The following is a 24,449-nucleotide window of genomic DNA, read 5'->3' as shown; positions in this document are numbered from 1 at the left end:
CGCTGTCTCTGCTGTTTTCCTTATATGTCATGGTTGTAGCTACTTGGTTCAATTATTTGACGCAAAGTTCAAATCATTAGACGTTTGTGGGTAAAATACAAGATGCAAAATCTAACGATAGATCGCAGGTGCTAAAAAATAAGCCTAACGTAAAACTTGATGATTTACAATTAAAATGATTTAAATGTCATGGTCTACAATCTTTCTTTGACCTCTGTCTTCATACCCTTAAATAAACTCTCCACTAAATTGCAAATACAATTCTGGCTTACAGTTCATTGCATCCAAGCAAAAACTCAAATCTTTGTGTGATCAGTATGCGTAACTTAAACTGATATTTCATACTCTTCCTATTCTTTCTTCCAGTCTCTTTTTGTCGTGATATTTTTTCATTCTACGTAACATAGTGATAGATTGATTAGCGAGGTAGCTTTTCTTTATCCCCCGAGGCGCCGAACCTCGAAACTTTACTCGATATATAAAGCTTATTTTAGAGCTTGACGTTCCGTCACCAACAGGTCGTATTATGATACCTGATAGCTGATCATCAGCCCTAATAATAAATGAACGATTGTTGTGGAAAAGTATTCGATACAGACATAACATATTAAGCTTTACCTTAAAAGGGTTTGTTAAATCAAATCGACGAGTGTAAAAACTGATCAAATTTTATTTCAACATCAACTTAATGATTTACCTAATTAAATCCTTGGAAGGAGGCACACTTGGATGTGTAGTGCTACGGAAGGCTAACATATGATAGCAGTTGCTTTCTTTTTCACTAGCTCTCTGGCTCATTGCTTCCAATAATTCTCGTTTCTTGCAAAATGCAGGCATCTTCATTTGACTGATAAAAAGAGAAGATGTTTTCATAAAATTAGCTACAAGACGATAATAATAGTGTGTACTATGCACATCGTTTGTTGATTTTACATCCGTGTATTTTATCGCATTATTCAGTAAGTTGTTAAACGTTTTATCTCTCATCTTATAGTTAAATAATATTCACATGCAAAGTTCAAGAATGAATGCATCCGTCAAACTGTTATATGAGTTGTCTACCTGTACACGATTTTAAAATTTCCATTTCCAACTGTTTCAACAACATCAAGATTTGAATGTAAGGAATCCCATTCTTTTCTATGTTTCACGTCAGTGACAAGTTCAACGGCTGAAATATTCATAAGCAATTTCAGACAGTACGAAATGTTTTAACGTATAGGTAAACAAAACCCTCACTTCGTTTGAAAGGCACGTTTTCAGCTGTGAGTTGAGCCTATGACAAACACAAAAAAATTCAAAGTCAGTTTAAGGTATACATTATTTCCTGGATAGAATACATTGCCATCACGTTCGCATGCATGCTATTTAAAGAGCTAGTGCATTGGTGATAAAAAGAGAGTCTTCTTTGACAGTGGCTTACAAAACTTTTAACTACAGCACAAACATTTAAGATTACTTTCAAAACCCAAGTATTATCATCTTCTATTTCTTTCTTCCACACGGTTCCCTCACGAACACTTTTTATCTTCTGCCAATAATCGTTGTTATTGTCGCTCTCCCAGTTCAACAGCACGTCTAAATCTTCTTCTTTAATTGGATTTCTGGAGACAAAAGGTCGAGGTTCATGTCTCAACGACGCTCCACGTCTTAATGTACCACCAAGAGAACCTAAACAAAAGCAATTTTCAGGGAACTGTCCCAACTGAAAAATTTGGATGATGTATGCATGACATACGTGCAAACTTCATATGAATTGAGGTTTTAGAAACCTTGATAACGACGTTTAATTTTTCAATAAGGAAATCAATAAAGACACTTTGCTTGTGGTGTCTGAGTGGTCAGCTTTCTTACAAATGAAAATTAGTCATCAACAACTGATTAACTCACGCATTCGAAACTTCAGCTTGATCTCGCCAAAGGAATCCAGGATTCAAGACACAATCAGTTTTATTTTCAATATGGTAGTCATTTTTCATTTGCAATATGGTAGTGAACACACGCATAGTCCTTGAAATATCGTTCACATCTTTAATTAGTTTTTGACTTATGTGCCAAATGCATTAAAGACAAAAGATAAGAATCTCACACTATCTTTTGATTCTAATGCATTTGACACATAAAGAGTCCAAAGTTTCGGACATGTCTTCATTTTAACGGTGAAAAATGAATAAAAAATAGCTCTATCACTAAACAGCTGTTACTGATCAGAGAAGATTGAGAAAATTCCTTTTCTCAAAAGTATGCAATAATATACTAGGACAAACAACAGTTAAATGTTTAGATTACAAATAAAATGTTTTCGACTCTCCGGACGACATTTTGCAATGCACCCAAAGAAATAAATCGGGTAATTTCAACTTGTGGAAGAGCAATAGTTATATTTTTATCTGCGTTTATTTGTCCACCTTCACTGCCTCTTTATAAATGACTTGGCAATTACGATAGAAGTTATACGTCAAAGTTTTAGAAGGGCTATTGTGTAAAAGAAATTTAGTTTTCAAAATAATATTACGCTTCTTTAAAAAACCTAAAACGTAAATATCACTACTAATTGCAACATTTCATGCAGCAATTTGCGAAAATTGTAAACTTCCGATAAAAATTGTCATACGTAGGAGTTCTTGGATAATAGGCAGCAATAAAGCAAAGGAAAGCAGTCGTTATTATGAAAAAATAAACTGAGTTAGTTAATACGTACAAGGCTCGTGGGAAAATTCCACAGACATCATAAGCAAAACAGGCGATGAACGTAAGATAAGTAACCGGATTTTACTCAAGGGCAATCAAAAGCAAAGTTGAACAGATCAAAAGAGAGATCATAGGCTTAACAACGATTATAACACCTATATTTTCACAATATTCTGTATAAAACAACAAGAGCTTACACACGACAAAAGCAGTAATCTCAAGACTACTGCTAGCAAACATTACGCGTCACTATGTCTTTGTTGCCAAAACATTCAAACTCTAACAGAAAAACCTCAAATAACGTTAAATTCTCAGTAATATAGAACTTTCAATCTAGTAAAATATATAAAGTTAATGAGGTAATCGTTCTTTTCCTAACACTGTTATGGGATGTGCCCGAAGAAGGATGATTTTGAATATTTCTTTATATTTCTAGAACGTAAACAAAGTTACGAACCTGTTCGACTAAGAGAAGCTTGCGATGCAGAAACACTTCGCCTTTCGAAACCCGTTGGTGATGGCACAGGAGCTAACATATTGTCCAGCAATTTATAGTAAAATCACGAGGACGCTTTCAAAAAAAATGCAAGGTTAGAGTGGTGTGGATTCGTTTGTTGATACGCTCGACGCTTTTCTTGCCACTTGATCAGATGATCGTCGCCTACAAAACACCTGCGGATTATGATTGTAAATAGGCAGGATTTCCTGTTCCTATAAACGCCAAGGAACGATTAAAACCACACAAAGCGTAATTTGCCTTATTTGATATCATGGAAGCTATGATCTTTAGGTAAGATTGAGATAGTTTCTTCATACAGAAAATGATTAATAGACAAAATGGTAAAAGTTTCATAATTGTTTCCTTCAAGAGTATAACAAGAATATAACTCTATATAGCTTGCATATAATATCGAATTTATTTTTAGAAATTATAAAGGTCTTTTAGCATTTTTTTGTGACCTTTTTCGTACCTCAAGTAAATAAATGTATAATGTATGAGCTTTAGAACTGAATCATTACACATTTATCTTTAATTATGTATTGTCAACTGATGCATTTTTCAGACGTCGATTTCTACATTTTTTTCAGCATTGACAATTAAAATTAAAAATTGAGAATCATCATGAGTACCAATTTACATGCTGCTAAGTAAACGCCTTTGGCAACGCCCGTCGCCCAATCGTACATGTAACAAAAATAATGAAATAGAAGAATTACTAAAGATTCCTGCGTGATTCTAAACAAGTCCACTCAGCTGCATTGTAGATACGCATGTTTATCCTCAATTTACATTTTCTTTCTAAGTAACTTTTCTTTTTTTAACGCAAAATGAGGTGGGGGCACTGCCCCCTTCAAAGAAAAGAGGGGGTTTGCCCTACCCCTCTTGTTTAAGATGCCCCTGCACAATGATGGGTCATGAACTGAACATAAATACGTAGCTAATACTCTTTGTCTCAGGGCATTAAAGTTGTTATTTCACTATTGTAGTTAACTTCTGCCATGGGAGATAAAATGAGCCCTTACTTGGCATGATTTTGTAAATAATTATGGTTTTGTGACTCCAAAGGAAATAAGGTACGCTCCAAGTATTTGTTAACAAACAAACGATCCGGATCAAGTTTGATGCAGACATTGAGAAAATCATCCAAGTTTGGGTAAAGTTTTTGTAGAGCATTTAAATCAAGTTTATGAGCCTAAAGAGAAGTTGAAAATATTGAGCATGGAGATTTGATGAAATGAAGAAACATACTTATAACATACTTTAGCCCAGTGAGGTCGACCACCAACAGAAAACATCAAATCTTCATAAAAATTCCAAAAGTCTTCAATCTCAACGGATTTTCCATAAGGTCTAAAGAAAAATTTTACTCTGTAAATTCTATAAATTACTTTTTGTTTAATTAAGTGAGCAGCACTACTCAATCAACAAGACAGAGTATGTAGTATCTATATAGACAATAGTAAGTTAACATAACTATGAAAAGAAAGACAATTACCGATACATAATAATTCCAATAAAGCACACATCATGACCAAAGGCTGGACTAAGATATATATTGTCTTTGGCAACAAATCTAACTTCCACTGAAAGAGATTTTTTATTAATAAAATACTAAATAAACTGTTTCAAATTATTTAAATTTAAAAACTTCACAAACCAGGCATATGAGCATAAAAACCAGAGGTTTCCAACCATTTCTTCATTTGTTTCAAAGCATAAACTGTCTTTTCTCTAAACAGAATATAAGAAAACCTGCCATATTCATATTTTTTATCATTAAATTTTTGTTTTATGTTCCTCTATCGATGCTATTTCATCATTCCACAGCTAGGCAACGATCATAAACAAATAGGAAGCGTGACACCGCTTTACAAAATCCAAACACAAAATAATTACAACAGTTCAAAATAATTTTTGATAACTATGTTACAATTATTGATTTTTGCAATAAGAACTGTGTAAAGTCAATTCAAAGTTTAAATTTCTTGTTTAACCTTAACCCTTCCAGAGTAGTAGCAAAGATTTTCATTAAACTAAATGCCAAATCCAGATGCCACATTGTTGTAAGCACAAAATATAAAACTAACCTTGGAATGGCCCATTCTGTAGTATATTGGGGAAAAAGACAATTCATTGTGAAAATCTACAATCAAATCATTTGTTTTTTTTTTGTCTTGTTGAATTAAAACAGATACCAAATTTCTACCTTCTCTGCTTCGTTGATAATTTTCTCCGGTTTTGACTTCAGCAAAATGAAATGATATTTATTGATGTATTTTATGAACCATGGAAAAAATGTGCTGCAAATAAGAAATATTACTCATCATAAAGTCATCAAAAAATTCAAAGTTAATCACAAAAATCAAAACAGGTTGAAAACAAAAAAATAACAACAAAAACCAACCTGAGCCAGTACAAAAACTGCAACAAGTGAAAGCCGATTAGATGATTCCAAAACCAACTGACTGACTCTTTTATTGGCTGAAAGTCAAAATCATGAAATTTTGTTGGACATTGAATAAGCAAACAGAGGGACACAACCTAAAACAATCTGAGAAGTGGTGGTCTGCATTGTGGAAAAGTTTTTGTTGTTGTTATAAAATCCAGTAATTTCATAAGCACCAACTTTTTGTCTTCCATCAATTTCTGGAAAAGCTTTTATATATATTTTGCAAAAACTAGCAGTGTTACATCTTCTCTCCTCCCCTGTATGAATGTTATCTTAAAACTTTTTTTCTTTTTTCATTAATTAATACAAATAACAATGGCTTTTATGCGTCTTGGATGCAGAGCAGGAAATTTAGAACTTCCTTACTTTGGTCATGTTTGATGCATTACATATGTATTAAAATCAAACATGCGTAATTTTGAGAAAAGTAATAATGAATTTTATAATTGTGTAAGTCAGCAGGTAAACAACTACGAACAAAATTCTACATTTGTTTGATAAGCCACAAATATTTATATTTTTTTGACAACATCATAATTCATACCTCACTGCTACGATTAACTCTATGACAACTGACATTTTCAGTATGTGGCCACCAATGACATTTAAAATGCTCACATTCATCAACTTTGCTATCAATGTGAGTCATAAGCTAAAGGCAAAATTACAATATACATCACAAAACATACTTTAGCTATGTATCAAGATCACCATGGATATATTATGTAATTGAATGTCCAAAACAGCAAGAGACATTTTGTTTAACAACAAACCTCATCAAATGTTACAGCCTCTGTCTCAGAACAAAGTTTAAAAGCCATTTCACACTGCCATGTCACATCAAGTATAATACCTAAGGCTCCCAAGTGACATCGTGCAGCATCAAAGATATCTTTATTTGATGAAGCACTACATTTGATTATTTCTCCTTGGGCTGTAATTAATGTCATTTCGGTAACCTAAAAATAATTATGATGATAAATGCTTAACCTTGTATTTTCTTCATAATAAAACATACATTCATTTCATACATATGTTGCTAAGATACCATGTTTTCCCCCAGTACCATGAGTGCCAGTAGCCAACAAACCTCCAAGAGTTATGTAGGAGACTGATGGAATTCTATATTGAATACAGAATGTTTCTTTGAAAAGCTATCAATAGTAGTAGTAATTTTATACAATGTCAAAGGCCAGAATATCACATCAACTCATCCATTAAGCATACATGGACACAGCTAAGCCTTGTTTTTGTGCTTCTTGGTGAAGATCATGCAATGTCAATCCAGCTTCTGCCTTTATTTGCATAGTTTCTTTATCCACCTAAAAATATGATCATTTATCTAGGCAAATAATTGATTTCTCCAAAACAAATAACTTAAAATCATGCACAATAAATATTTAAAAGAGATCAAATGACAATTTTCTTCTTAATATAAAAAACTCAAAATAAATCTTAACATTGATAATGTGCTTTAGTTTCTTTCTTTCATCCAATATAAATTCAACAATAGATAATACTTACACTAATAATTTTGTTCATGTGTAACAAATTGATCATATAATCTTGTGTGCATGGTATATCAGATGGAGAATGACCAAAGCCAATAACTTTAATTTTCTTTTTCTCCTTTCTTGCTTTGAATATAATCTGAAATGCATTGAATGCAACTAGCAATAAATAGGTTAAAAAATTTTATAGAAGTAGAAGGAACATTTGGTGATTTGGAAAGTAAATTTATTGTAAATGCTCAGTCATGTTGGCAGTTATACATATTGCGTGACTATTATTAATCAGTGAAATTTTAAAGTTCCATAAAATATAAATTGCAAATGTTTGGCAATATTTGCCATGTTCTTCAAAGAAACTTTATTGCCAAATTTCCTGCCAATTGTGTAGCACAACTGCACGTGTTTCTCCCTTACACAATCAATACTTACATCATTTTAACGACGCAACACAAAATTGTGTAACGGCAATGCAACGACTGAGAGGAAAAAATCAATGTGATTATTTTAAACACTTACAGTATTTTGTTGAATACTTCCATTATTAAACTACAGAATACAATTATCAAATTGGCTCAAAACCATTGCACTAAATCCTAACGGATGTAGCTTAAGGGTCACATTACCTGACGAATTTCGTCCACATTGGTTGGTTCAAAGTACAACTCAGGTTCACAAGAGAAAGTGTTGGCCCAATTAGAATATCTGAAACCTCGAACTCCCTGCTGCAGATATATATGGAGAAAATTAACAACTGCGTTACTCCTTGAAGAGTTGAGAATCATTACACTTACTATTTCACTCATACTTTAACCTCCACGTCATAGACTTCTTTTCGATCTGTTGAATGAAACTATTCATGCATGTTGTGTCATCGTAGTGATGTAATTGTTTTATGCATTTTTTAAAATCTTTCCACTTGACGTTTATTCTAATGAGCAAAATTATTTTTACGTCATTTTGTCAGTAGTTTTGAGATACCAAAGAATGCAATACATACATGTCGATTTTTTGGATTCGTTAGACCTATATCAAATTTATTAAGAATTTCTCTAAAGGAATGCACGACATTCCATAGCAGCTGCAGCCAAAAAATCTAAATAGCAAAATATTTGCAAGAAAATGCTGATAAAAAGTATTTTTGAGCAAATGGCGGTCAAGATAAGTCAATGAATTGACCAATCACCATTGAAATAAATATATTTACTTCAATGCCAATCACAGTGAGTTTTACTCTCCCCAAGCTCCCTATCTTTCTTTTTTCACGGTTTTGCAATTTGCATTCGAGGAATTTGCATAGCCATTTTGTCAAAATTCCTGTTAGAATTTAACACTTTAAACTTATTTAATGGTGACTTATAGCAGCATTAAGCCAAATAAAAAAAATGGAAAAGGAGAAAAAGTATAACTTCTGTATTTTTAAGTCATAAAACTTGAGTAGTTGTGTGAAGAGATAACTACGGTGCTGTGTTTACGTTGGAGGAAGGACTATTCAATTAATATGTCTATGAATCGACCCTCACCTGCCGCCTCAGTTAGCAGAAAAATGATTCGACAAAACTCGACCGCTTCTCAAGCTGTGGCAAGTGGAAACGTGGACCTAACTAGTATTTTTGAATGTCCTGTTTGTTTTGATTACGTTTTACCACCAATTCTACAATGCTCTAGTGGCCATCTTGTATGTTCCAACTGCCGACCCAAACTACAATGTTGCCCAACATGTCGTGGTCCACTTGGCAGCATTCGCAATTTGGCTATGGAGAAGGTAGCTAGTACCATAATGTTTCCATGTCGATACAATTCTGCTGGATGTAGTGCCACCTTACCTTTCTCAGAAAAAGCAGAGCATGAGGAATCATGTGAGTTTCGACCATACACTTGTCCCTGTCCAGGTGCATCATGTAAATGGCAAGGAGCTTTGGATGCTGTTATGCCACATTTGATGCATACACACAAGTCAATTACAACCCTTCAAGGTGAAGATATTGTATTTCTAGCCACTGATATAAACTTACCTGGTGCTGTAGATTGGGTTATGATGCAATCTTGTTTTGGACATCACTTCATGCTTGTTCTAGAGAAACAGGAGAAGTATGAAGGACATCAACAATTTTTTGCTATAGTACAACTTATTGGTACCAGAAAACAATCAGAAAACTTTGTTTATCGATTGGAGCTCAATGGTAACCGTCGTCGTTTGGCTTGGGAGCAACACCTCGTAGCATTCATGAGGGTATATCATCAGCAATAGCCAATAGTGATTGCTTGATATTTGATACAAGTATGGCACAGCTTTTTGCTGAAAATGGCAATTTGGGAATAAATGTTACCATCTCAATGTGCTAGGTTAATCAATTTAACTGTCAAAAGTATTTGAACTCGGCAAATTTGTGATCAAGACATCATAGGGTAATGTTAGATTATCAGATGGCTATTGTAATACATGTACGACATGTTGAAAAGTACTTTGATATGTAACTATTTACACCAATGCTCTTAAAGAGTCAGAATGTGCCTCAATATGTAATGTACAACAACTGCAATGAAATGCTTGGGTTCACATCCAAAATTGGAATGTACAATCTGTGCAAAAGCAACTCCTCAAAAGTTTCCATTTAAATTGACTGAAGAGACTTAACGTTTCAAATGAGTTGTAATTGTGAGTAAAAATGAAAAAAAATAAAATTTTATTGAAGTATTAATTTCAACTACTGTATTTAGTACCTATAATAAATGTCTAGTGCTGTGGCTATGGTAAGGAAATTTACTATAAGAATACAATGCTGAATTGTTGGTGTTAAAAATGGAACTTGTGTTGAAAAAGAAACAAAGATTTTAACAACATTTTTGCCTTCCATGAGATGGTTCATTTAAATCTACTATATTATCCTTATTTAAAGGTAATTTTTTCTTTACTTTTTCATCTAAAGGCAAACACGTATTTAAAATAAATTCAAAAACATCTTCAACATTCTTGCCTGTTTTTGAACTAGTTTCAAAAAATGGTAAAGTTTTCATTTCATTCAACCTTTCCTCATTTTGTGCCTTAGCTAAATTCTTTCCCATTTCTGATGAAATTTGTCGACTGCTATTCTTGACAATGTCCAATTTTGTACCAACTACAACACAAAGACATTTCTCTTCTGCAGCTTCTAATAATGGGATATGCCGTTGTTTCAAAATGTTATAAGAGTCATATCTTGTAATATCATAAGCTAAAATGGCAGCGGATGCACCACGACAATAAAATGAAGACAGACGAGCATATTTCTCTTCTCCAGCTGTGTCCTAAAATGAACAGTCTACTTTCATTTATTCGTATATATACAGGTACAATGTACATCCAAAATTTATTTAATATACTACGCACTGAATTAATCTCTTACCCATATAGCAACATTATATGGTCCCCAGTTTTTCAGTAAAAACGATGCCCCAATTGTCTACAAATAATAATTTAAATAATGCATGTACAAAACTATATTTTACATGTTGTGCAACTCATTTGCATATCTTGTTCAGAAGCTCATGGTTAAATAATTTTTTGATACCATACAGAACTTATGAAATTTGTATTTCAAGCAAGCACAAATTACTTTAAGTATGCAGGCAAAACGAACATCCAGGATTCTTCATATTTTCCGAATACTTTTGAAAATTAGACAACTATAAAATCTATGTTGCAAATTTTATGCCATCATAACACAAGAACTTAGCTACATAAAACCAATAATCAAAATAATGATCTTTTCGTATTTAGCAAAAAATAAATGTTTAATACCGTGGCTTTGCTGGTAAAAACACCATCCATGTATCTATGAATTAGAGTGGTTTTACCGACTGAGGAATCACCAAGAATAACAACTTTAAGATCACTAAAAATAATACAAATAAAGCGTTAGAAGTCCCATAAGACAGCACTTTATATAAACATTTTTATAAAAATAAATCCACCCCGTCGGTTATATAACTCACGCTTTTCGCTTTATTGAGCCTTCGGCCATGTTAATGGATAAATGTGATCAAAATACAGCACGCGCAAAGACTCTTCAACAGGAACTTTCACCGAGATTGATAATGAATGAATTCTTTACTACATGTTGTAAAATTTGTTGCTAAATTACCTTATAATAAGGAATCAAAAGTTTTCATAATGACTTTAAATACACTTTATTAGTTCTTTCTTTGTAAGTGAAAAACCTAACAATGGAAGTTGGAAAAAGTGAAATATAAATATAAAATTAATTATATCGAGACAAAACAATGACTATTATCGGCTGATCATCTGAGGGAGCTGGAGTAGTGGTTCAGGAAGGGGGTGGGAAACTTCTTTTTTTAAATGAGATTTTACTGTGGATATTTAATCTATATTATAAATTTCAGACTGATAACTAATAGGAAAAGCCTTTGGCGTTATATTTTTATAAAAGAACAGTCATTGACGTCTTGATCTTCAGTATAGTATGGTTTGATACTTTGATTATCTAAAATATTCAATTATCAATACAAGAAATGGAAGCACCAATCAGTTGCTATAGCAACAGACGCCATATAAAGAGAAGACAAGAAATCTATGAGAAAATGCCTTCTCTTTCAGAGGATTCAACGGTAAAAGCTGTAACAAAATCGGCTAAAAATCATGGGAAAGACAACAAAGAAGACAAATGGCCGAGGTATATCTACAATTGCTAATTTTTGATAGAATAGAGTTACGTATTTTCACAATGACTTTTGTCGTTTGTAATGTGACTGACTATTGTCCGTGCAAAATTATCTTTTTCGTACTTTACAACGTCGCGATTGCTTCCAGATTGCTTTATATAATAATCATGATGTTATTGATGATAAAATTTTATTTATTTAATGATGATTTTTAAATAACGATATTCGTCATATTTTTGTCGTTTAGTTTTTTATTCACTACATATTAAAATATTTTAGGATGACAAAAAAGGTTCTTTTGGATATATGCAAACAACATAAATTGTACCGAACGCCTTACCTAAATGATGTTCTTTACTTGCATTATAAAGGTTTGTTTATATGCTTAGGAAAATTCATTTAAAGAACAAGTATAGCATTACCTAAAATACGTATAAATTAAGGTAACGTGTGTCAGTGTAGGTAGTGATGAATGAACAACAGAAAACGAGAACAGTCTTTACACTACCTAAAATATAAACTAAGATAACATGTGTCAATGTAGGTAATGATGAATGAACAACAGAAAACGAGAACAGTTTTTGCACTACCTAAAATATGAATTAAGATAACGTGTGTCAGTGTAGGTAGTGATGAATGAACAACAGAGAACAAGAACAGTCTTTACACTATCTAAAATATAAACTAAGATAACGTGTGTCAGTGTAGGTAGTGATGAATGAACATCAGAGAACAAGAACAGTCTTTACACTACCTAAAATATAAACTAAGATAACGTGTGTCAGTGTAAGTAGTGATAAATGAAGAACAGAGAAAGAGAACAGTCTTTACACTACCTAAAATATAAACTAAGATAACGTGTGTCAGTGTAAGTAGTGATGAATGAAGAACAGAGAAAGAGAACAGTCTTTACACTACCTAAAATATAAACTAAGATAACGTGTGTCAGTGTAGATAGTGACAATTGTATAGCACTTTTATGTTGTTTCCAGGCTTTGGTAAGATTGAAAACCTTGACGATTACACAGGTTTAAAATGTCTATGGTTAGAAAGCAATGGCATCAAAACAATTGAAGGATTGATAAACCAGACAGAATTACGTTGTTTGTAAGTTGATGATTTTCACAATTAACGTCGACAGAAATGTTTCATTAAGAAAGCAAACAAACTCTTTATCAAATCTAAGGACATTGTGAAAAATGCCGGAAAATGATAGAGTGGAAATATAAACTGCCTTTATTATAGAGTGTTTTTTATGACAAAGCGATTGAAAGGTTCTTTTTTGTTTTTTCTACGTTAAACTTTAGATACCTTCATCAAAATTTGATCGAGAAGTTGGAAAATCTTGAACATCTTCAATTTTTGGACACATTGAATGTCAGCAATAATTCGATAAAGCGAATTGAAAATATTGGTAATGAAAAAATGTCACACTTCAACACTTCTATAGGCAGAATCAGTGAGAATCATAAAACAGTAGATCTTCGTAAAAATTACAATACATTGGTTAACGACTACGACGTAAGTTGAGAAATTACTCATGCTGCAAGCAGAAACTGGAGTTAATTTGAATAATCCTTTTTCGAAATGCCAAATACAATAAAGGAGATTGAAGGTTGAGAAAACGGGGGAAAACAAAAAAAGGTTGAAACAGACGAATGATTTATAGTCAAAACACTTGGAATTAATTTGAAAAAGAAAAGATGAGAATCGTGTTATTTAAATTGCGGAGTAACATTTTATGCATTACTTTATATTTAGCATGTTTACCCAAGTTAAACACGTTACAAGTTGCTCACAATCGACTAAAAACTGTTGAAGACATTGAAGAACTTCGAAGCTGTAAATATCTCAGGTCATATAAGTATAATATCATTATAATTAGAACAGGACAGTGGAGTTATTGAAAACTGGGAGGATGGGTAGGGCGCAGAATTACACGAGAACATACTCTATATTCATGTAGGAGGCTGAACTTTACCCAATAAATTGTTTGTTCATAGCAAAAGTGGAGGTTGTGATGGAGGCATGTTCTGTTCAGCGAAAATGTGAAACTATGAGACTTCGTCCTAGTCATTTTATATCTTTGACATTATTTTGATACCCAAATAAATGATTTTTTATATTCTATGCAGTGTGTTAGATTTGTCGCACAATCATCTTGAAGATCCAGACATAATTAACGTGTTTTCTTCAATGGAAAAATTGGTATGTTGCATAAAATAGACAGCTTTTATAGACAAAATCATTATAATTTTTAGCATTTTGAACACAATACAAAGTATCAACTGCTGGCTGCCTTTGATACCTTCCATATTCATTATAACAGAGTGTCATCAACTTGATGGGAAATCCTGTTATAAAGAAAATCTCTCACTACAGAAAGCAAATGATTTTGAAATTAGTAAGAACAAAAACAACATAATTTGATTTAAAAGTTCACTAACTTACAGATAATTAACACTTTCTTATGATTAAGAAAAACCTAAAATACTTGGATGATCGACCTGTGTTTCCCAAAGAAAGAGCTTGTGTAGAAGCATGGTAAGAAATAGCTTTGTTCAGAGTGGAAGTGTGGTAAGAAAAACAAAGTAATTCTTCAAACGTAATTTGACAGATAACTGTATGTAAGATATATATGTTTCTATAATTCAGCAGCAGATGTCAACTGTTATTATACAGGGACAGCATGGACAGATTTACAGGGGAAGGATGCCCCCAAAACATCAAATTTTACCCCCTTAAATAAATTGTTTACCCCTCAAAAAAACATTTTAATCCCCCAATTTTTTAGCTAAACAAATGTCAAATCAGTAGTGCGAGTTTTTCAGGGTAAACCTTCAACTTTCTACACAACTTTCGATAGTTACACTACCAAACCATCCTAATTTCTAGACCTTTACTTTGTATTACGTCTTCCTTACCAGTTCATCCCCATATTTTAAGGGACAAAGGTGGGATAGAGGCAGAAAAAGAGGAAAGACAGTTATGGATAAGTAGAGAAAGAAAGAAACTCACGGACAGTGTGAACGGTATTATGTGTAAATTACTTTGATCACTAAAAGCCTTTGGTAATAAATATATCTAAAGTTCGACTATTTTTGTTTATTGCAGCATTGTCAAAGCTTCGCGAACAAAATCGAGAAAAAAAAGAAAAATCAAGAGATGATCAAAAGGCATGAATACTTTCAGTTGATCGACTATTTCTGTTTCAACAGAATTCAAACACAAACCTTTAATACCCTCTATGACAAACAAGTGGTTTTTTTATAACCAGTAAAAACGACAAATGAATTAAGACGGTTTGATTTTATTTTTGGCTGAGAGTTTTCACAAAACAATTTATTTTAGGGGGAAAATGAGATGAGTGACAATAAACTATGTGAGAGAAAAAAGGAAGATCAGTATGATGAACAAACTTCAATGTTTGAACGAAACACAAATAAAAATAACGAAATTGATGAAGGTTTGTGAGAAACATTTAAGCTTCAAGATGTGTAGTGAGAAAAGTCGAATGAGGATCAACATGGGATCATTAATGACGTGTGAATCTTTTTTTAGAACAACATACAGTCAAATTATCAAAACAGCAACAAATCCTTACAACGACATTATCCGGCAAGTCTTCAACAGAATGGTTGAATAAAGCCATTATATCAGTATATTTCTTATTATTTTCATTTACAATAGTCGTCTCGAAGTCATTATTTTGTAACAAAGATCTCATTTTTTTATAGACGAAGATATCGAAACAATAGAAATACCAGAGAAAATTAATGATAATTGGGTTGAGACCAGACACGAAATAAGCAGTGTAAATGCCAACTTTCACTTTGTAATTTTACTTTCATATGCTTGCATTCCTAAATATGTATGATCAAATCTAACTCATCTTGCAAGACGTGAAATATTTTACATTCATTCACAAGAGCATATACGTTGTAATAAGTTTTGCAAGCTGTTGATTGAGCTTTTTTTAAATAATTCTTTAGGATGGGATACCTGAGTTGGAAGATAATATGAGCGATGTGTTTATTCTTCGAGAATGTCAGGTGCTGTTATAGAACACAATCAAAAGATAATTTTGTGTTTCTGCATGATTTTTTAAAAAAGGACAGAGCATAACCTTAAACGTAATCTCAGTAATCTCTCATTCATCCAAAACTATGCATCCATAATTTATCTTTTCCATAGACAAGATCTTTGACTGAAGACGACAAAAATAAAAACATCAATGAAACCCAAGACGCTCCTGTAGGAATATCACATGCAATGAAATCTTTACTGCTGTCGCAAGCAATGACACCAAAAAAAAGAGTACTTATTGAAGAACTTCCAAATATTACGGAAACAAAGGAGCAGCGAGAATCGCCGAAAACACATGAAGAAGAAGCTGAGCTTCAGGGATTGAAAAGAAACGATATCTGTGGGATAAGCAATGGTAACGAACAAAATATTGTGAAACAAAAACCTACAAAGAACAAGAATTCATGTAGTGATGATTCTAACGAAGGCGCATCTAACGCTCAAGATGACCATTCCAGCGTTTCGTTGGATGTTATTGACCTTGTAAGAAAGCAAGTGACTTCGGCCGTAACAACACCAGAGTGTTCGAATGTCAAGGAAGAAATTGAAGAAGTAAACACAGAAGATGTTATTGACTTTAAAGATAAAGAAAATTAATAACGTTTATATTGAAGTTTATTCATGATATTTTGTGTTTTGTTTAGCCATTGAACGTTGTTATATGTTAAAGATAAATAAAATTTGGCAAAATAAATTTCTATGTTAAAGTCTGTAGTTAAAAATGTCAAACAAAACTATGAAATCAATATTCTGTGTGAGGCAGAGCTGCTTAGCAAAGTTCTTTGAGTTGGATTTTATCCTAAAATAACAAAGGACAATGCAGTAGATTTATCATATTTAATAAACGTTTCCGGTTTCTTATTTCCCAACTGTAGCTATGTACTCAATAATGTACTATGTTTAACTTGTGCAAAAACACTAAACAAAGACGGCTTCCCGGAAGTCTGTTTTAGACTAAACCCGTGGTTTCAGAACTACCATTGCAATATCTTATGTAGAATAGTCTGTATATAACTTCTAGAAGCGTATTTCAAATGGTTGTCTACTATGAAAACGTCGGTTTCCGTTGAAATAATTTCAGAATGTTTCAATTTCAATTTCAATGTAGTTATATGAATCTTTAGAGAAAATTTATTCCAATTTCGTTTTGAAAAAGCAACTATTTTTATTATTTGTGTGTCGAGTTTCCGTTGAACTATTGATGATGATAAAAAAATCTTTGTCTTTCGCAAACTCATTAATATACAAATGGCACTGTTTCAGACTTCAAGATTGCAAAATTACAAGATTGCAAAAAATTATAATTTACATAACCACTTCACAATTGCACAATTTTGTAAATCAAATATATAATATATAAAATGTATTACAGAGTTGGTCAAAGATGTAATGCCTTCACAATCATTTACTAGTCAATGGAGCAACTACAAAGCAACCATAACGTTAAAAACAAAAATAAAACAGGGCGTTAACGTAATCGCCACGCACCTCCTGCTACTAGCATACTATTCAAGATTAAAATCACTAAAGTTACAGAACAAAAGTCCAATTAATTGAAATACGTACACATTGCGGTTTTATTGTTTAGCACAGTAGGTCTCTCTACACTTCAAGACTAGGCGATTAAATGGAACATATATTTCTAACTTAGAGGTATGCAAAGTATAGATAAACTTAACTTACACAAAACCCAGTATGTAACAAATGTTTAACATATGTCACACAAAATGTCTATTTCGGCTCAACCATGTTTTGTTAGTAAAAGACTTGCAATTTTCTATCGCGATTTTAAAAGCAGCGCGTATGTTTTCATCATGCTTGCCAAAGATAGAAGACAATATTGTTATAATATTATATATAATCGTTATTAAACTCTCCTGTGGTTACGTGTTGGAAAGAAGTAATTAAATAAGTTCATGTAGGTTCTTCTATTTCAAGATGATTTTCAAGACATAAAACTGTGCATTGTTTTTATAAACAGGCCCACATAAAGTTGTTGGCAAATTTGCGTTCATTATGATATCGTTTCTTTGTTTTTCCTACCAAATTTCATTTTCATTTTTTAACTTCATATGGGATGTAAGGTACCTTGGTCATGTATAATTCATTTCATATCACCGTCAAGATTGTTTCAGCTAGTTTTAGCATTGAGTGGGCGATACGTTAATTGGTTATTTTAATTACAATCATAAAACAACGTCCGATGTAATAAAACTAAGAAATGTCTTTAGCATCGTTCAAATTGAAACCGGCGATGACAGATAACGTTGTATGATTGTTAAATTTTTTCAACAAGATGCAGCAGACTTCGCTCCCCTAAAACAGAATGCCTTCATTTCGAAAACTTTCAAGACAAAACTACGAGCCATGTTTCGTCAATTGGTTGGTAGACGTTTTAAATAACCAACGTTCCCCCAACAACGCCTACTGGCTTGATGAAAAGGCAAGAATCTTCGTAATTCGCTGGGTGCATCGAAAGTCGTCCGCCTGGACTGAAGACTGCGCTCAGTTGTTTTTGGTAAGAAATGATTACTTGCAAATGAAAAAGACGCCATGTATTTTTGCATTTATGAGAACTGAACTAGAGAATTTAAGATCTCAAGTTTTAACATCAGATCACTCCTGATGAAAACAATACATTATAGAAAAATTAACGAAATATCAATGAAGTCCTTTCATCTTGTTTAGTTCTTTGCTTATTCCTTAATATCTCCAAATAAATAGTTGTGGAAAAAGGACAAGAGTCGTGCAAAAGGAAGCCACCTTACTCCTGCCAACTACAAAAGTTTAAAAACTAACTTTCGAATGAATCTGCGTTCAAGAGACTTCATTGAATTGACAAAGAAGTACAAGAGAGAAGACTTTCTCTTTCCAGTTCGCATTTTCAAAGTGAACGAAAGAAAGACATTTGGTTTTACGGTATGAGAAAATTGAATATAATCCACTGTTGGTTTACCTACACGAACGCAAGTTGTCTTAGTACGTTTTATAAATGTTTATTTTGTTTGTTGTATATACAGTGCCATTACGAAAACGAAAATTATTACGAGAGTGAATCACTGGATCATAACGTCAAAAATCCCCAAAACGAGCAACAGCCTTGTGACTGCTTTGGTATGAACGTTACAAGAAATACAGAAGAAACAAATCTTTATAACTTTTGTGACAGTATGGCGGAAAATACCTATCCGTTAATTTGGCCGTCACCACCTGAAACAATATTTCAAAACCTTTTCTATCCAGACAGCATCCCTAACATTGTAGTTCCTGACAACCAGTCTGCATTTCAGAAATGCAATAGAGACTATAATGATGATTTTACGTTTCTTCCTGACAACATGTTTTACAATGCTACATTACCTCACTCAGAAGTCCTGGAAACTAGTGCAAGGACCACGCAATTTGAATTAGATCGTGATGATGGTACCAGCACAATCGTCAGAGAAATGAGGAACGAACAAACAGCGAAACAAAACTACAACATTTTAGAAATAGACACGAACGATTTTAATATTGAAGATTATATCTAGAAATATATCATGAAAAATAGTCATAGTAATCGTTGAAATACAATTTTTACCTTGATAACCTGCTGTGTGGTTTTTTCATTTTCTACATCGATGTTGTATAGTAGAATCGCTAAAAATGACAGTAGATATAATATAAAACAAATTCCGCAGAAGCAAGACATCTTGAGATTGCAAAATATGAATAAAATCAAGACGAGAAGTGAAATGTAAATTTTCGACTTTATTTCAAAGTCATCCTCAGACAGAATCATTATATTTCTTTAAATTGTCGGCTGGTCATGGTTTTTAAATGACATGCAGTAGATATAAGTAATGAAAAATAGTAATGGCAAAGTAGTGATAAAGTTGGACGAAAAGCTAAAATAGACGAAGATAGCATGGTTTGAATCGTTACATGTTTGTAGATGTAGATCGTCCAGGTTAATAAAGTCCTGAGAAGGACTGTTCTTGTTGTTGTTGACTGACGTTTCGACAACCTTAGCGGTAGTCATCTTCAGAGTCAAAATGGTTTAGCTTCGTCAAATTGTGTTTATTCATTGCAAAATAACAGTTTAAGAAAAGTTTGAGTGCTATGAAATCGTTTTCTAAAATAACGACTTTAGCAGAAACCGTTACTATTTGTCAAGTGGAAAAATCGTTCTTTGTCACATTTTTTAGTTGTATAAAAAAGCAATGCAAGCTTAACTAAGAATGTTATTTAAAAATATTTCAGAAATGATAAAAGATTAAGCAACAACAAAAAACAAATTTCTTTCTAAACAACAAAGGAATCAATAAATGATATTCTTCACAGTGCGGTATCTACGTATTTTTCTTTTGATTTGTTTCCTTAAAGTTCTGACATTGACCCCAGGAAGCAATGACGTTAAAATACCATACATATAATATTGATGAAACACATATTGATCATTTCTATTGCCGGAGACTGTGCAAGCAACATGTGAATGACTTCGTGGAACTCATTAAAATCTTACATCACTTATAAAATGTCTTTATCAAAACCAGAACGCAAACCTCGTTTTAAAGACTGGCTAATTTACGTTTTGGATAAAGAACTTTGCAAGGAGGATGCAAAATGGAAGGACAGAAATCAACGAAAAGCAATAATTCGATGGCCACATAAATCTAGGGGAACTTGGTCCTTGGAAAAAGATGCAAATCTTTTCAAAATGTGGGCAATTACTTCGGGGAAATTTCACGTTGGGATTGATCGCCCAAATCCAAAATCATGGAAATGTAATTTTAGAATGAATCTGAACATTTGTCGTACAATTGTTGAACTAAAGGAAGAAAGAATCGCAAAAGGACCGAATGCTTGTCGAGTTTTTCAATTCCAAAATTGCAGATCAAGCTTAAACTTCATCAATGGTATGTATGTTTTAGCCGAATTATGATGACATAAACAATTTTAAAACTTTTCAATTGGCATTCTAAAAATAATGGCAGGGAAAAAATAGATAAAGCAGAATAGGTGTACTAATTTTCAAAATTCAAGTAAAGATTATAACATCTCCCTGTCGTCGATGCTTATTTTAGCAATGTTTTATGTAAAAGTTGCTGAAAGTTTGATTTGCAGCTGTCAGATAAGAGCAAAGATGCTAACAATTTTGTACGTCTAAAAAACGCCACAGAAATTAACTAGTTTTTATGCATATTTTAAATGGTTATTAACTCTTGTTAGGATTTCAAGTGGTTTGATGTTTTGCTTGTAGATGAATTTAACTATAAAAATACTTGCATTTTCATATTGCCAATTCTAAGTGCGGCAAAAGTGATCACTGCTCTTAAAAAAACTTGCATTTTTGAAATGAAAATCTCAATTAAACATGTGATTAGAATGCGAGCAATTAGCTAATGTCTTTATCGACCTACTGCACACTGTAGAATGTAAAATATATTTTATAAAATATACAAGGGAATAAATATAAAAAATGGGAGTTTAGCAAGAGGTGTAGAAATTAAAAATTGATCATGCATCAAACAAACAATATTTTTTTCTCGTTTAGCCAATACAGACGGTGTTTTTCAGTAAAGTATTAAGAGACAAAGAAATTTAAGTTCAACCATACAGTCAATAATTAAACATACACAATATTGAAAACGAAATTTTTTATAATGAAAGTGAAAAAATAACTACATTGCAATACGATAAATATGTACCAAAAATGCTTTATTGCACAAAAAATATTTCAGCAAGCGTTAGAGATTAGTAATTTACTTTCTTTCTAAGATCATTTTTGAATTATTTTTATTTGATGGGATATAAGACCTTTGATAGATTTAGCTATTGATGAAATGTATTTAGCGCGGTTAAATTGTTTTAGTAATATAGCTAGTAACATTTAGCTAATTATAGTAATCACAAAACACAATTAAGTCATATAAAATTTTTACCATCTGAAATGACCCTCGTTTTTATAATAAAGTAACATTGCAAATAATCAACATTCAACCACTGAAGTACTAAAGTATACAATTGAATCACCGACATTGCTTTATAAACAATGAAATGTTTGTCACTGAAACCATCCTGTATGCATTTCTTGCCTAACTAAATCCTACGTCATCAACTTTTTATTGAGAACGTCGATATCTCAAATAAAATAATTTGTAGACTTAAAAGATAGTTGTGATCACTTATATATAGACACAGCAATACATCTTTCTCTCGTTATCTGCCAGATATAGCTACAGGGCTGTATATTATTTTTATATTACACATGTAACAAAACTGTATGCGTAGTGATCGATGTATATTTAACGGAGAATGTAAAAATTATATTAACTATGTATTCATGAAGCACAACAATAATCAACCAAATGTCTTATAGACTTTTCAAGAAACTTCTGTCCAAGACTTTCACATATGGACGAACTTTCATATCAGTATGCAGAAAATTTACCGATTACTGTGCAGAACAATAACCTTTGCAATTACTCAGGTGAGGTAAAATATCTTTAAATTTATCTTCAAATGCAATTTCATACATAACTAATATAATTTGAAAATGTTTTATAGTACTTTATATAATTCTGGTTATATGAACAGGCTGGAACAACCACAACAGGTCATTTCATGTGACATATTTCTTTTCACGCAATTTCAACAAAATATTAATTAGAAAATGTAGATGACAAAATAAAAAAATAATAATAAAACAGAATTTATTGATTATGATTTATAGAACATATGAAAAACATGTACAAAGGAATAAAATAGTGGTTTTTCCTTTTAAGTATTTTCAAATTTTTTGGCAATTCGGGAAAGGTTCCGTTCGCGCAATGAACATTTAAGGAGATTATAACATATCATGAAGACTAAAATGTGTTTTTTCTTTAAATAGACACAGGCAACATTCGCCATCAGGTAAATATTTTTATGCAATTTTCTAAAAGAATAAGAAATCTATCATGATATTCAAAGACCTCATATTTTGTGTTATTTTATATAAACCGTGTTCAACTGCCGCGACGTTCATAAAATATAACATTCATAAATATAACATGAAAGACTGTATAAAAAACTGAAGGTGTAGCCACTAAACAATAAGCAATAGTAGTTATTTATTTTGAAATAGATTCTGCAGGCAAAAGGTTCAACAATATGTTGTTACATTATGCTGTAATGTATTAACGTGGTAATTTCTATTTAAATTATGATAATTAGATGTTAATTATTACATCTATGTTTCATTATTTTCCTATATAAAAGTTCACTGTTGTTAAGCACATGTTAGATGGTCATAGGAATCTTTCATTTTTGTTGATATCGCACATGAGGAATAAAGCACATTTCACTTTGTAATTCTGAGAAGGATAGCAATTGTAAAACCATAACAAAATAAGTTTTCAAGTTACCCTAGAATACAATAAATACTCTATACTTTTATTGATCATAAATATAAATAGCCAGAATTTACATCAGATGTTTATGAAAAACATCAAGACGTATAGTATTTTATGCCAAAATTATGCATATGTAAGACAAAGCAATTCAATATTTTTCTTTCTTTTAAAGGTTGATGAAGACTACCACAGAGTTTATCAAAGTTTTGATTTAGAAACAGATTTAACAGTCAGTCATACTTTTCATGTTCATCAAAGAGAACTTCAACAGCAAACATATCAATGCAAAAGCATCAACACCTGTTTAAATGATGAAGATTCAATGGCTAAGACAATCAACAGCATGAGCAGCAGTGAGTTGAAAGGATTAGCCAATAGATTTGAAAACAATCAAGATATATCAACAATTCTATGCATATTAGAAGAAGACAATCTTTGACTATTTTTGGTATCCAACAAATAACCTAAAATATCTTTTTAAAACATGTAATTATGTAATTTTTCCAAAACTGTTCGGTCAAAGAAACTTCATTTTAAGGATTATCTCTAATTGATCTTATATGAAAATATTTAAATCAAAATATGTTTATTTAACCAACACATGCTTGATAACTAATGGTCAACTTTCATATGCAATGCACAATTTATTTTTTAATAAAACTGTAAACATTATTGGGTTAATGTTAACAATTGACCGATGAATGATTTTGTACTTCTTTTTCTCTACAAAGGCATTTTCCCTTTGTAATGAAGAGGGATTTTTAGTCCCTAATTTTAAATGCAGATATTTAGAGCTTTATACTCAGTAATATATGATGTTGTAGGTCTTGAACATTGATCTACTTAGAATTGTAAAGCGAAATGCATGTTTTGTAAATCAAATTTAGCATTATACTCTCACTCATCAAAATTTTCCATAAGAAAAAAATTCTGCTAAATACAGAAATTACAAACACTTACATTTTAAACAATTCTCCAAAGGTTATATTTGAGATAACGATGATATTTGTCCATGAAAATGCGTTCTTCTAGGAGAGGGGAATGAGGTATATTAAAATTTAATCATTTTAATCCTATAAATTTCTAAGTTCCATGCGAAAAACTGAAGATAAAAAGTTTGTGATTTAGGATAAGCAATCCAGATTAACATCAGTTAATACTAAGATCAGAGTACA

General features: G+C 32.0%; 6 protein-coding genes and 2 long non-coding RNA genes across 9 annotated transcripts; 4 read left to right on the top strand and 4 right to left on the bottom strand.

The window, feature by feature from the left end:
* Positions 1-150: 150 nt before the first annotated feature.
* On the bottom strand, positions 151-4,302 carry LOC124452716 (START domain-containing protein 10-like). Its single transcript, XM_047003311.1, has 7 exons — positions 4,216-4,302; positions 3,149-3,262; positions 1,460-1,671; positions 1,240-1,276; positions 1,063-1,171; positions 698-847; positions 151-553 (listed from the first exon to the last, which is right to left on the bottom strand). The coding sequence occupies exons 2-7, from the start codon at positions 3,225-3,227 to the stop codon at positions 340-342; spliced, it is 801 nt and encodes a 266-aa protein (XP_046859267.1). The 5' UTR covers positions 3,228-3,262; positions 4,216-4,302; the 3' UTR covers positions 151-339.
* Positions 3,533-8,057, bottom strand: LOC124452715 (L-gulonolactone oxidase-like). The gene is made up of 14 exons (XM_047003310.1): positions 7,945-8,057; positions 7,777-7,875; positions 7,167-7,292; positions 6,870-6,964; positions 6,674-6,764; positions 6,416-6,601; positions 6,187-6,294; positions 5,598-5,674; positions 5,400-5,493; positions 5,281-5,336; positions 4,851-4,924; positions 4,689-4,776; positions 4,453-4,543; positions 3,533-4,385 (listed from the first exon to the last, which is right to left on the bottom strand). Exons 1-14 carry the CDS (start codon positions 7,954-7,956, stop codon positions 4,212-4,214), a joined length of 1,371 nt encoding a protein of 456 aa, XP_046859266.1. The 5' UTR covers positions 7,957-8,057; the 3' UTR covers positions 3,533-4,211.
* Positions 8,058-8,387: 330 nt separating this feature from the next.
* LOC124452609 (E3 ubiquitin-protein ligase SIAH1A-like) lies at positions 8,388-9,852 on the top strand. Its single transcript, XM_047003193.1, is given in 2 exon segments — positions 8,388-9,357; positions 9,360-9,852. Coding segments are annotated over 2 exon segments (843 nt in total). The 5' UTR covers positions 8,388-8,651; the 3' UTR covers positions 9,497-9,852.
* On the bottom strand, positions 9,821-11,414 carry LOC124452613 (ras-related protein Rab-20-like). Of its 2 annotated transcripts, none has more exons than XM_047003199.1 (4): positions 11,126-11,414; positions 10,932-11,025; positions 10,537-10,593; positions 9,821-10,438 (listed from the first exon to the last, which is right to left on the bottom strand). In XM_047003199.1, the coding sequence occupies exons 1-4, from the start codon at positions 11,152-11,154 to the stop codon at positions 9,986-9,988; spliced, it is 633 nt and encodes a 210-aa protein (XP_046859155.1). In that variant the 5' UTR covers positions 11,155-11,414; the 3' UTR covers positions 9,821-9,985. The 2 variants fall into 2 exon arrangements, with proteins under 2 accessions (XP_046859155.1, XP_046859156.1); XM_047003200.1 differs by having other exon boundaries at positions 11,275-11,377.
* A 285-nt stretch (positions 11,415-11,699) lies between these two features.
* On the top strand, positions 11,700-16,592 carry LOC124452600 (dynein axonemal assembly factor 1-like). Its single transcript, XM_047003184.1, has 15 exons — positions 11,700-11,823; positions 12,092-12,183; positions 12,805-12,919; positions 13,120-13,226; positions 13,574-13,667; positions 13,948-14,020; positions 14,142-14,216; positions 14,292-14,356; positions 14,759-14,844; positions 14,927-14,988; positions 15,164-15,278; positions 15,374-15,430; positions 15,550-15,626; positions 15,805-15,864; positions 16,007-16,592. Exons 1-15 carry the CDS (start codon positions 11,732-11,734, stop codon positions 16,493-16,495), a joined length of 1,659 nt encoding a protein of 552 aa, XP_046859140.1. The 5' UTR covers positions 11,700-11,731; the 3' UTR covers positions 16,496-16,592.
* Positions 16,507-24,390, bottom strand: LOC124452619. Its single transcript, XR_006950816.1, has 4 exons — positions 24,235-24,390; positions 19,479-19,537; positions 19,259-19,373; positions 16,507-16,697 (listed from the first exon to the last, which is right to left on the bottom strand). It is a non-coding gene; the product is annotated as an uncharacterized LOC124452619 (long non-coding RNA).
* LOC124452622 lies at positions 18,709-19,486 on the top strand. The gene is made up of 2 exons (XR_006950823.1): positions 18,709-18,817; positions 18,919-19,486. It is a non-coding gene; the product is annotated as an uncharacterized LOC124452622 (long non-coding RNA).
* LOC124452611 lies at positions 20,357-23,976 on the top strand. Its single transcript, XM_047003195.1, has 4 exons — positions 20,357-20,796; positions 22,260-22,370; positions 22,773-22,795; positions 23,447-23,976. The coding sequence occupies exons 1-4, from the start codon at positions 20,373-20,375 to the stop codon at positions 23,711-23,713; spliced, it is 825 nt and encodes a 274-aa protein (XP_046859151.1). The 5' UTR covers positions 20,357-20,372; the 3' UTR covers positions 23,714-23,976.
* Positions 24,391-24,449: the final 59 nt, after the last annotated feature.

The sequence above is a fragment of the Xenia sp. Carnegie-2017 genome, unplaced genomic scaffold (genome assembly GCF_021976095.1).
Source record: "Xenia sp. Carnegie-2017 unplaced genomic scaffold, XeniaSp_v1 HiC_scaffold_25, whole genome shotgun sequence".
Taxonomy (NCBI): Eukaryota; Metazoa; Cnidaria; class Anthozoa; order Malacalcyonacea; family Xeniidae; genus Xenia; species Xenia sp. Carnegie-2017.
This window is presented reverse-complemented; position numbering and strand designations above follow the sequence as displayed.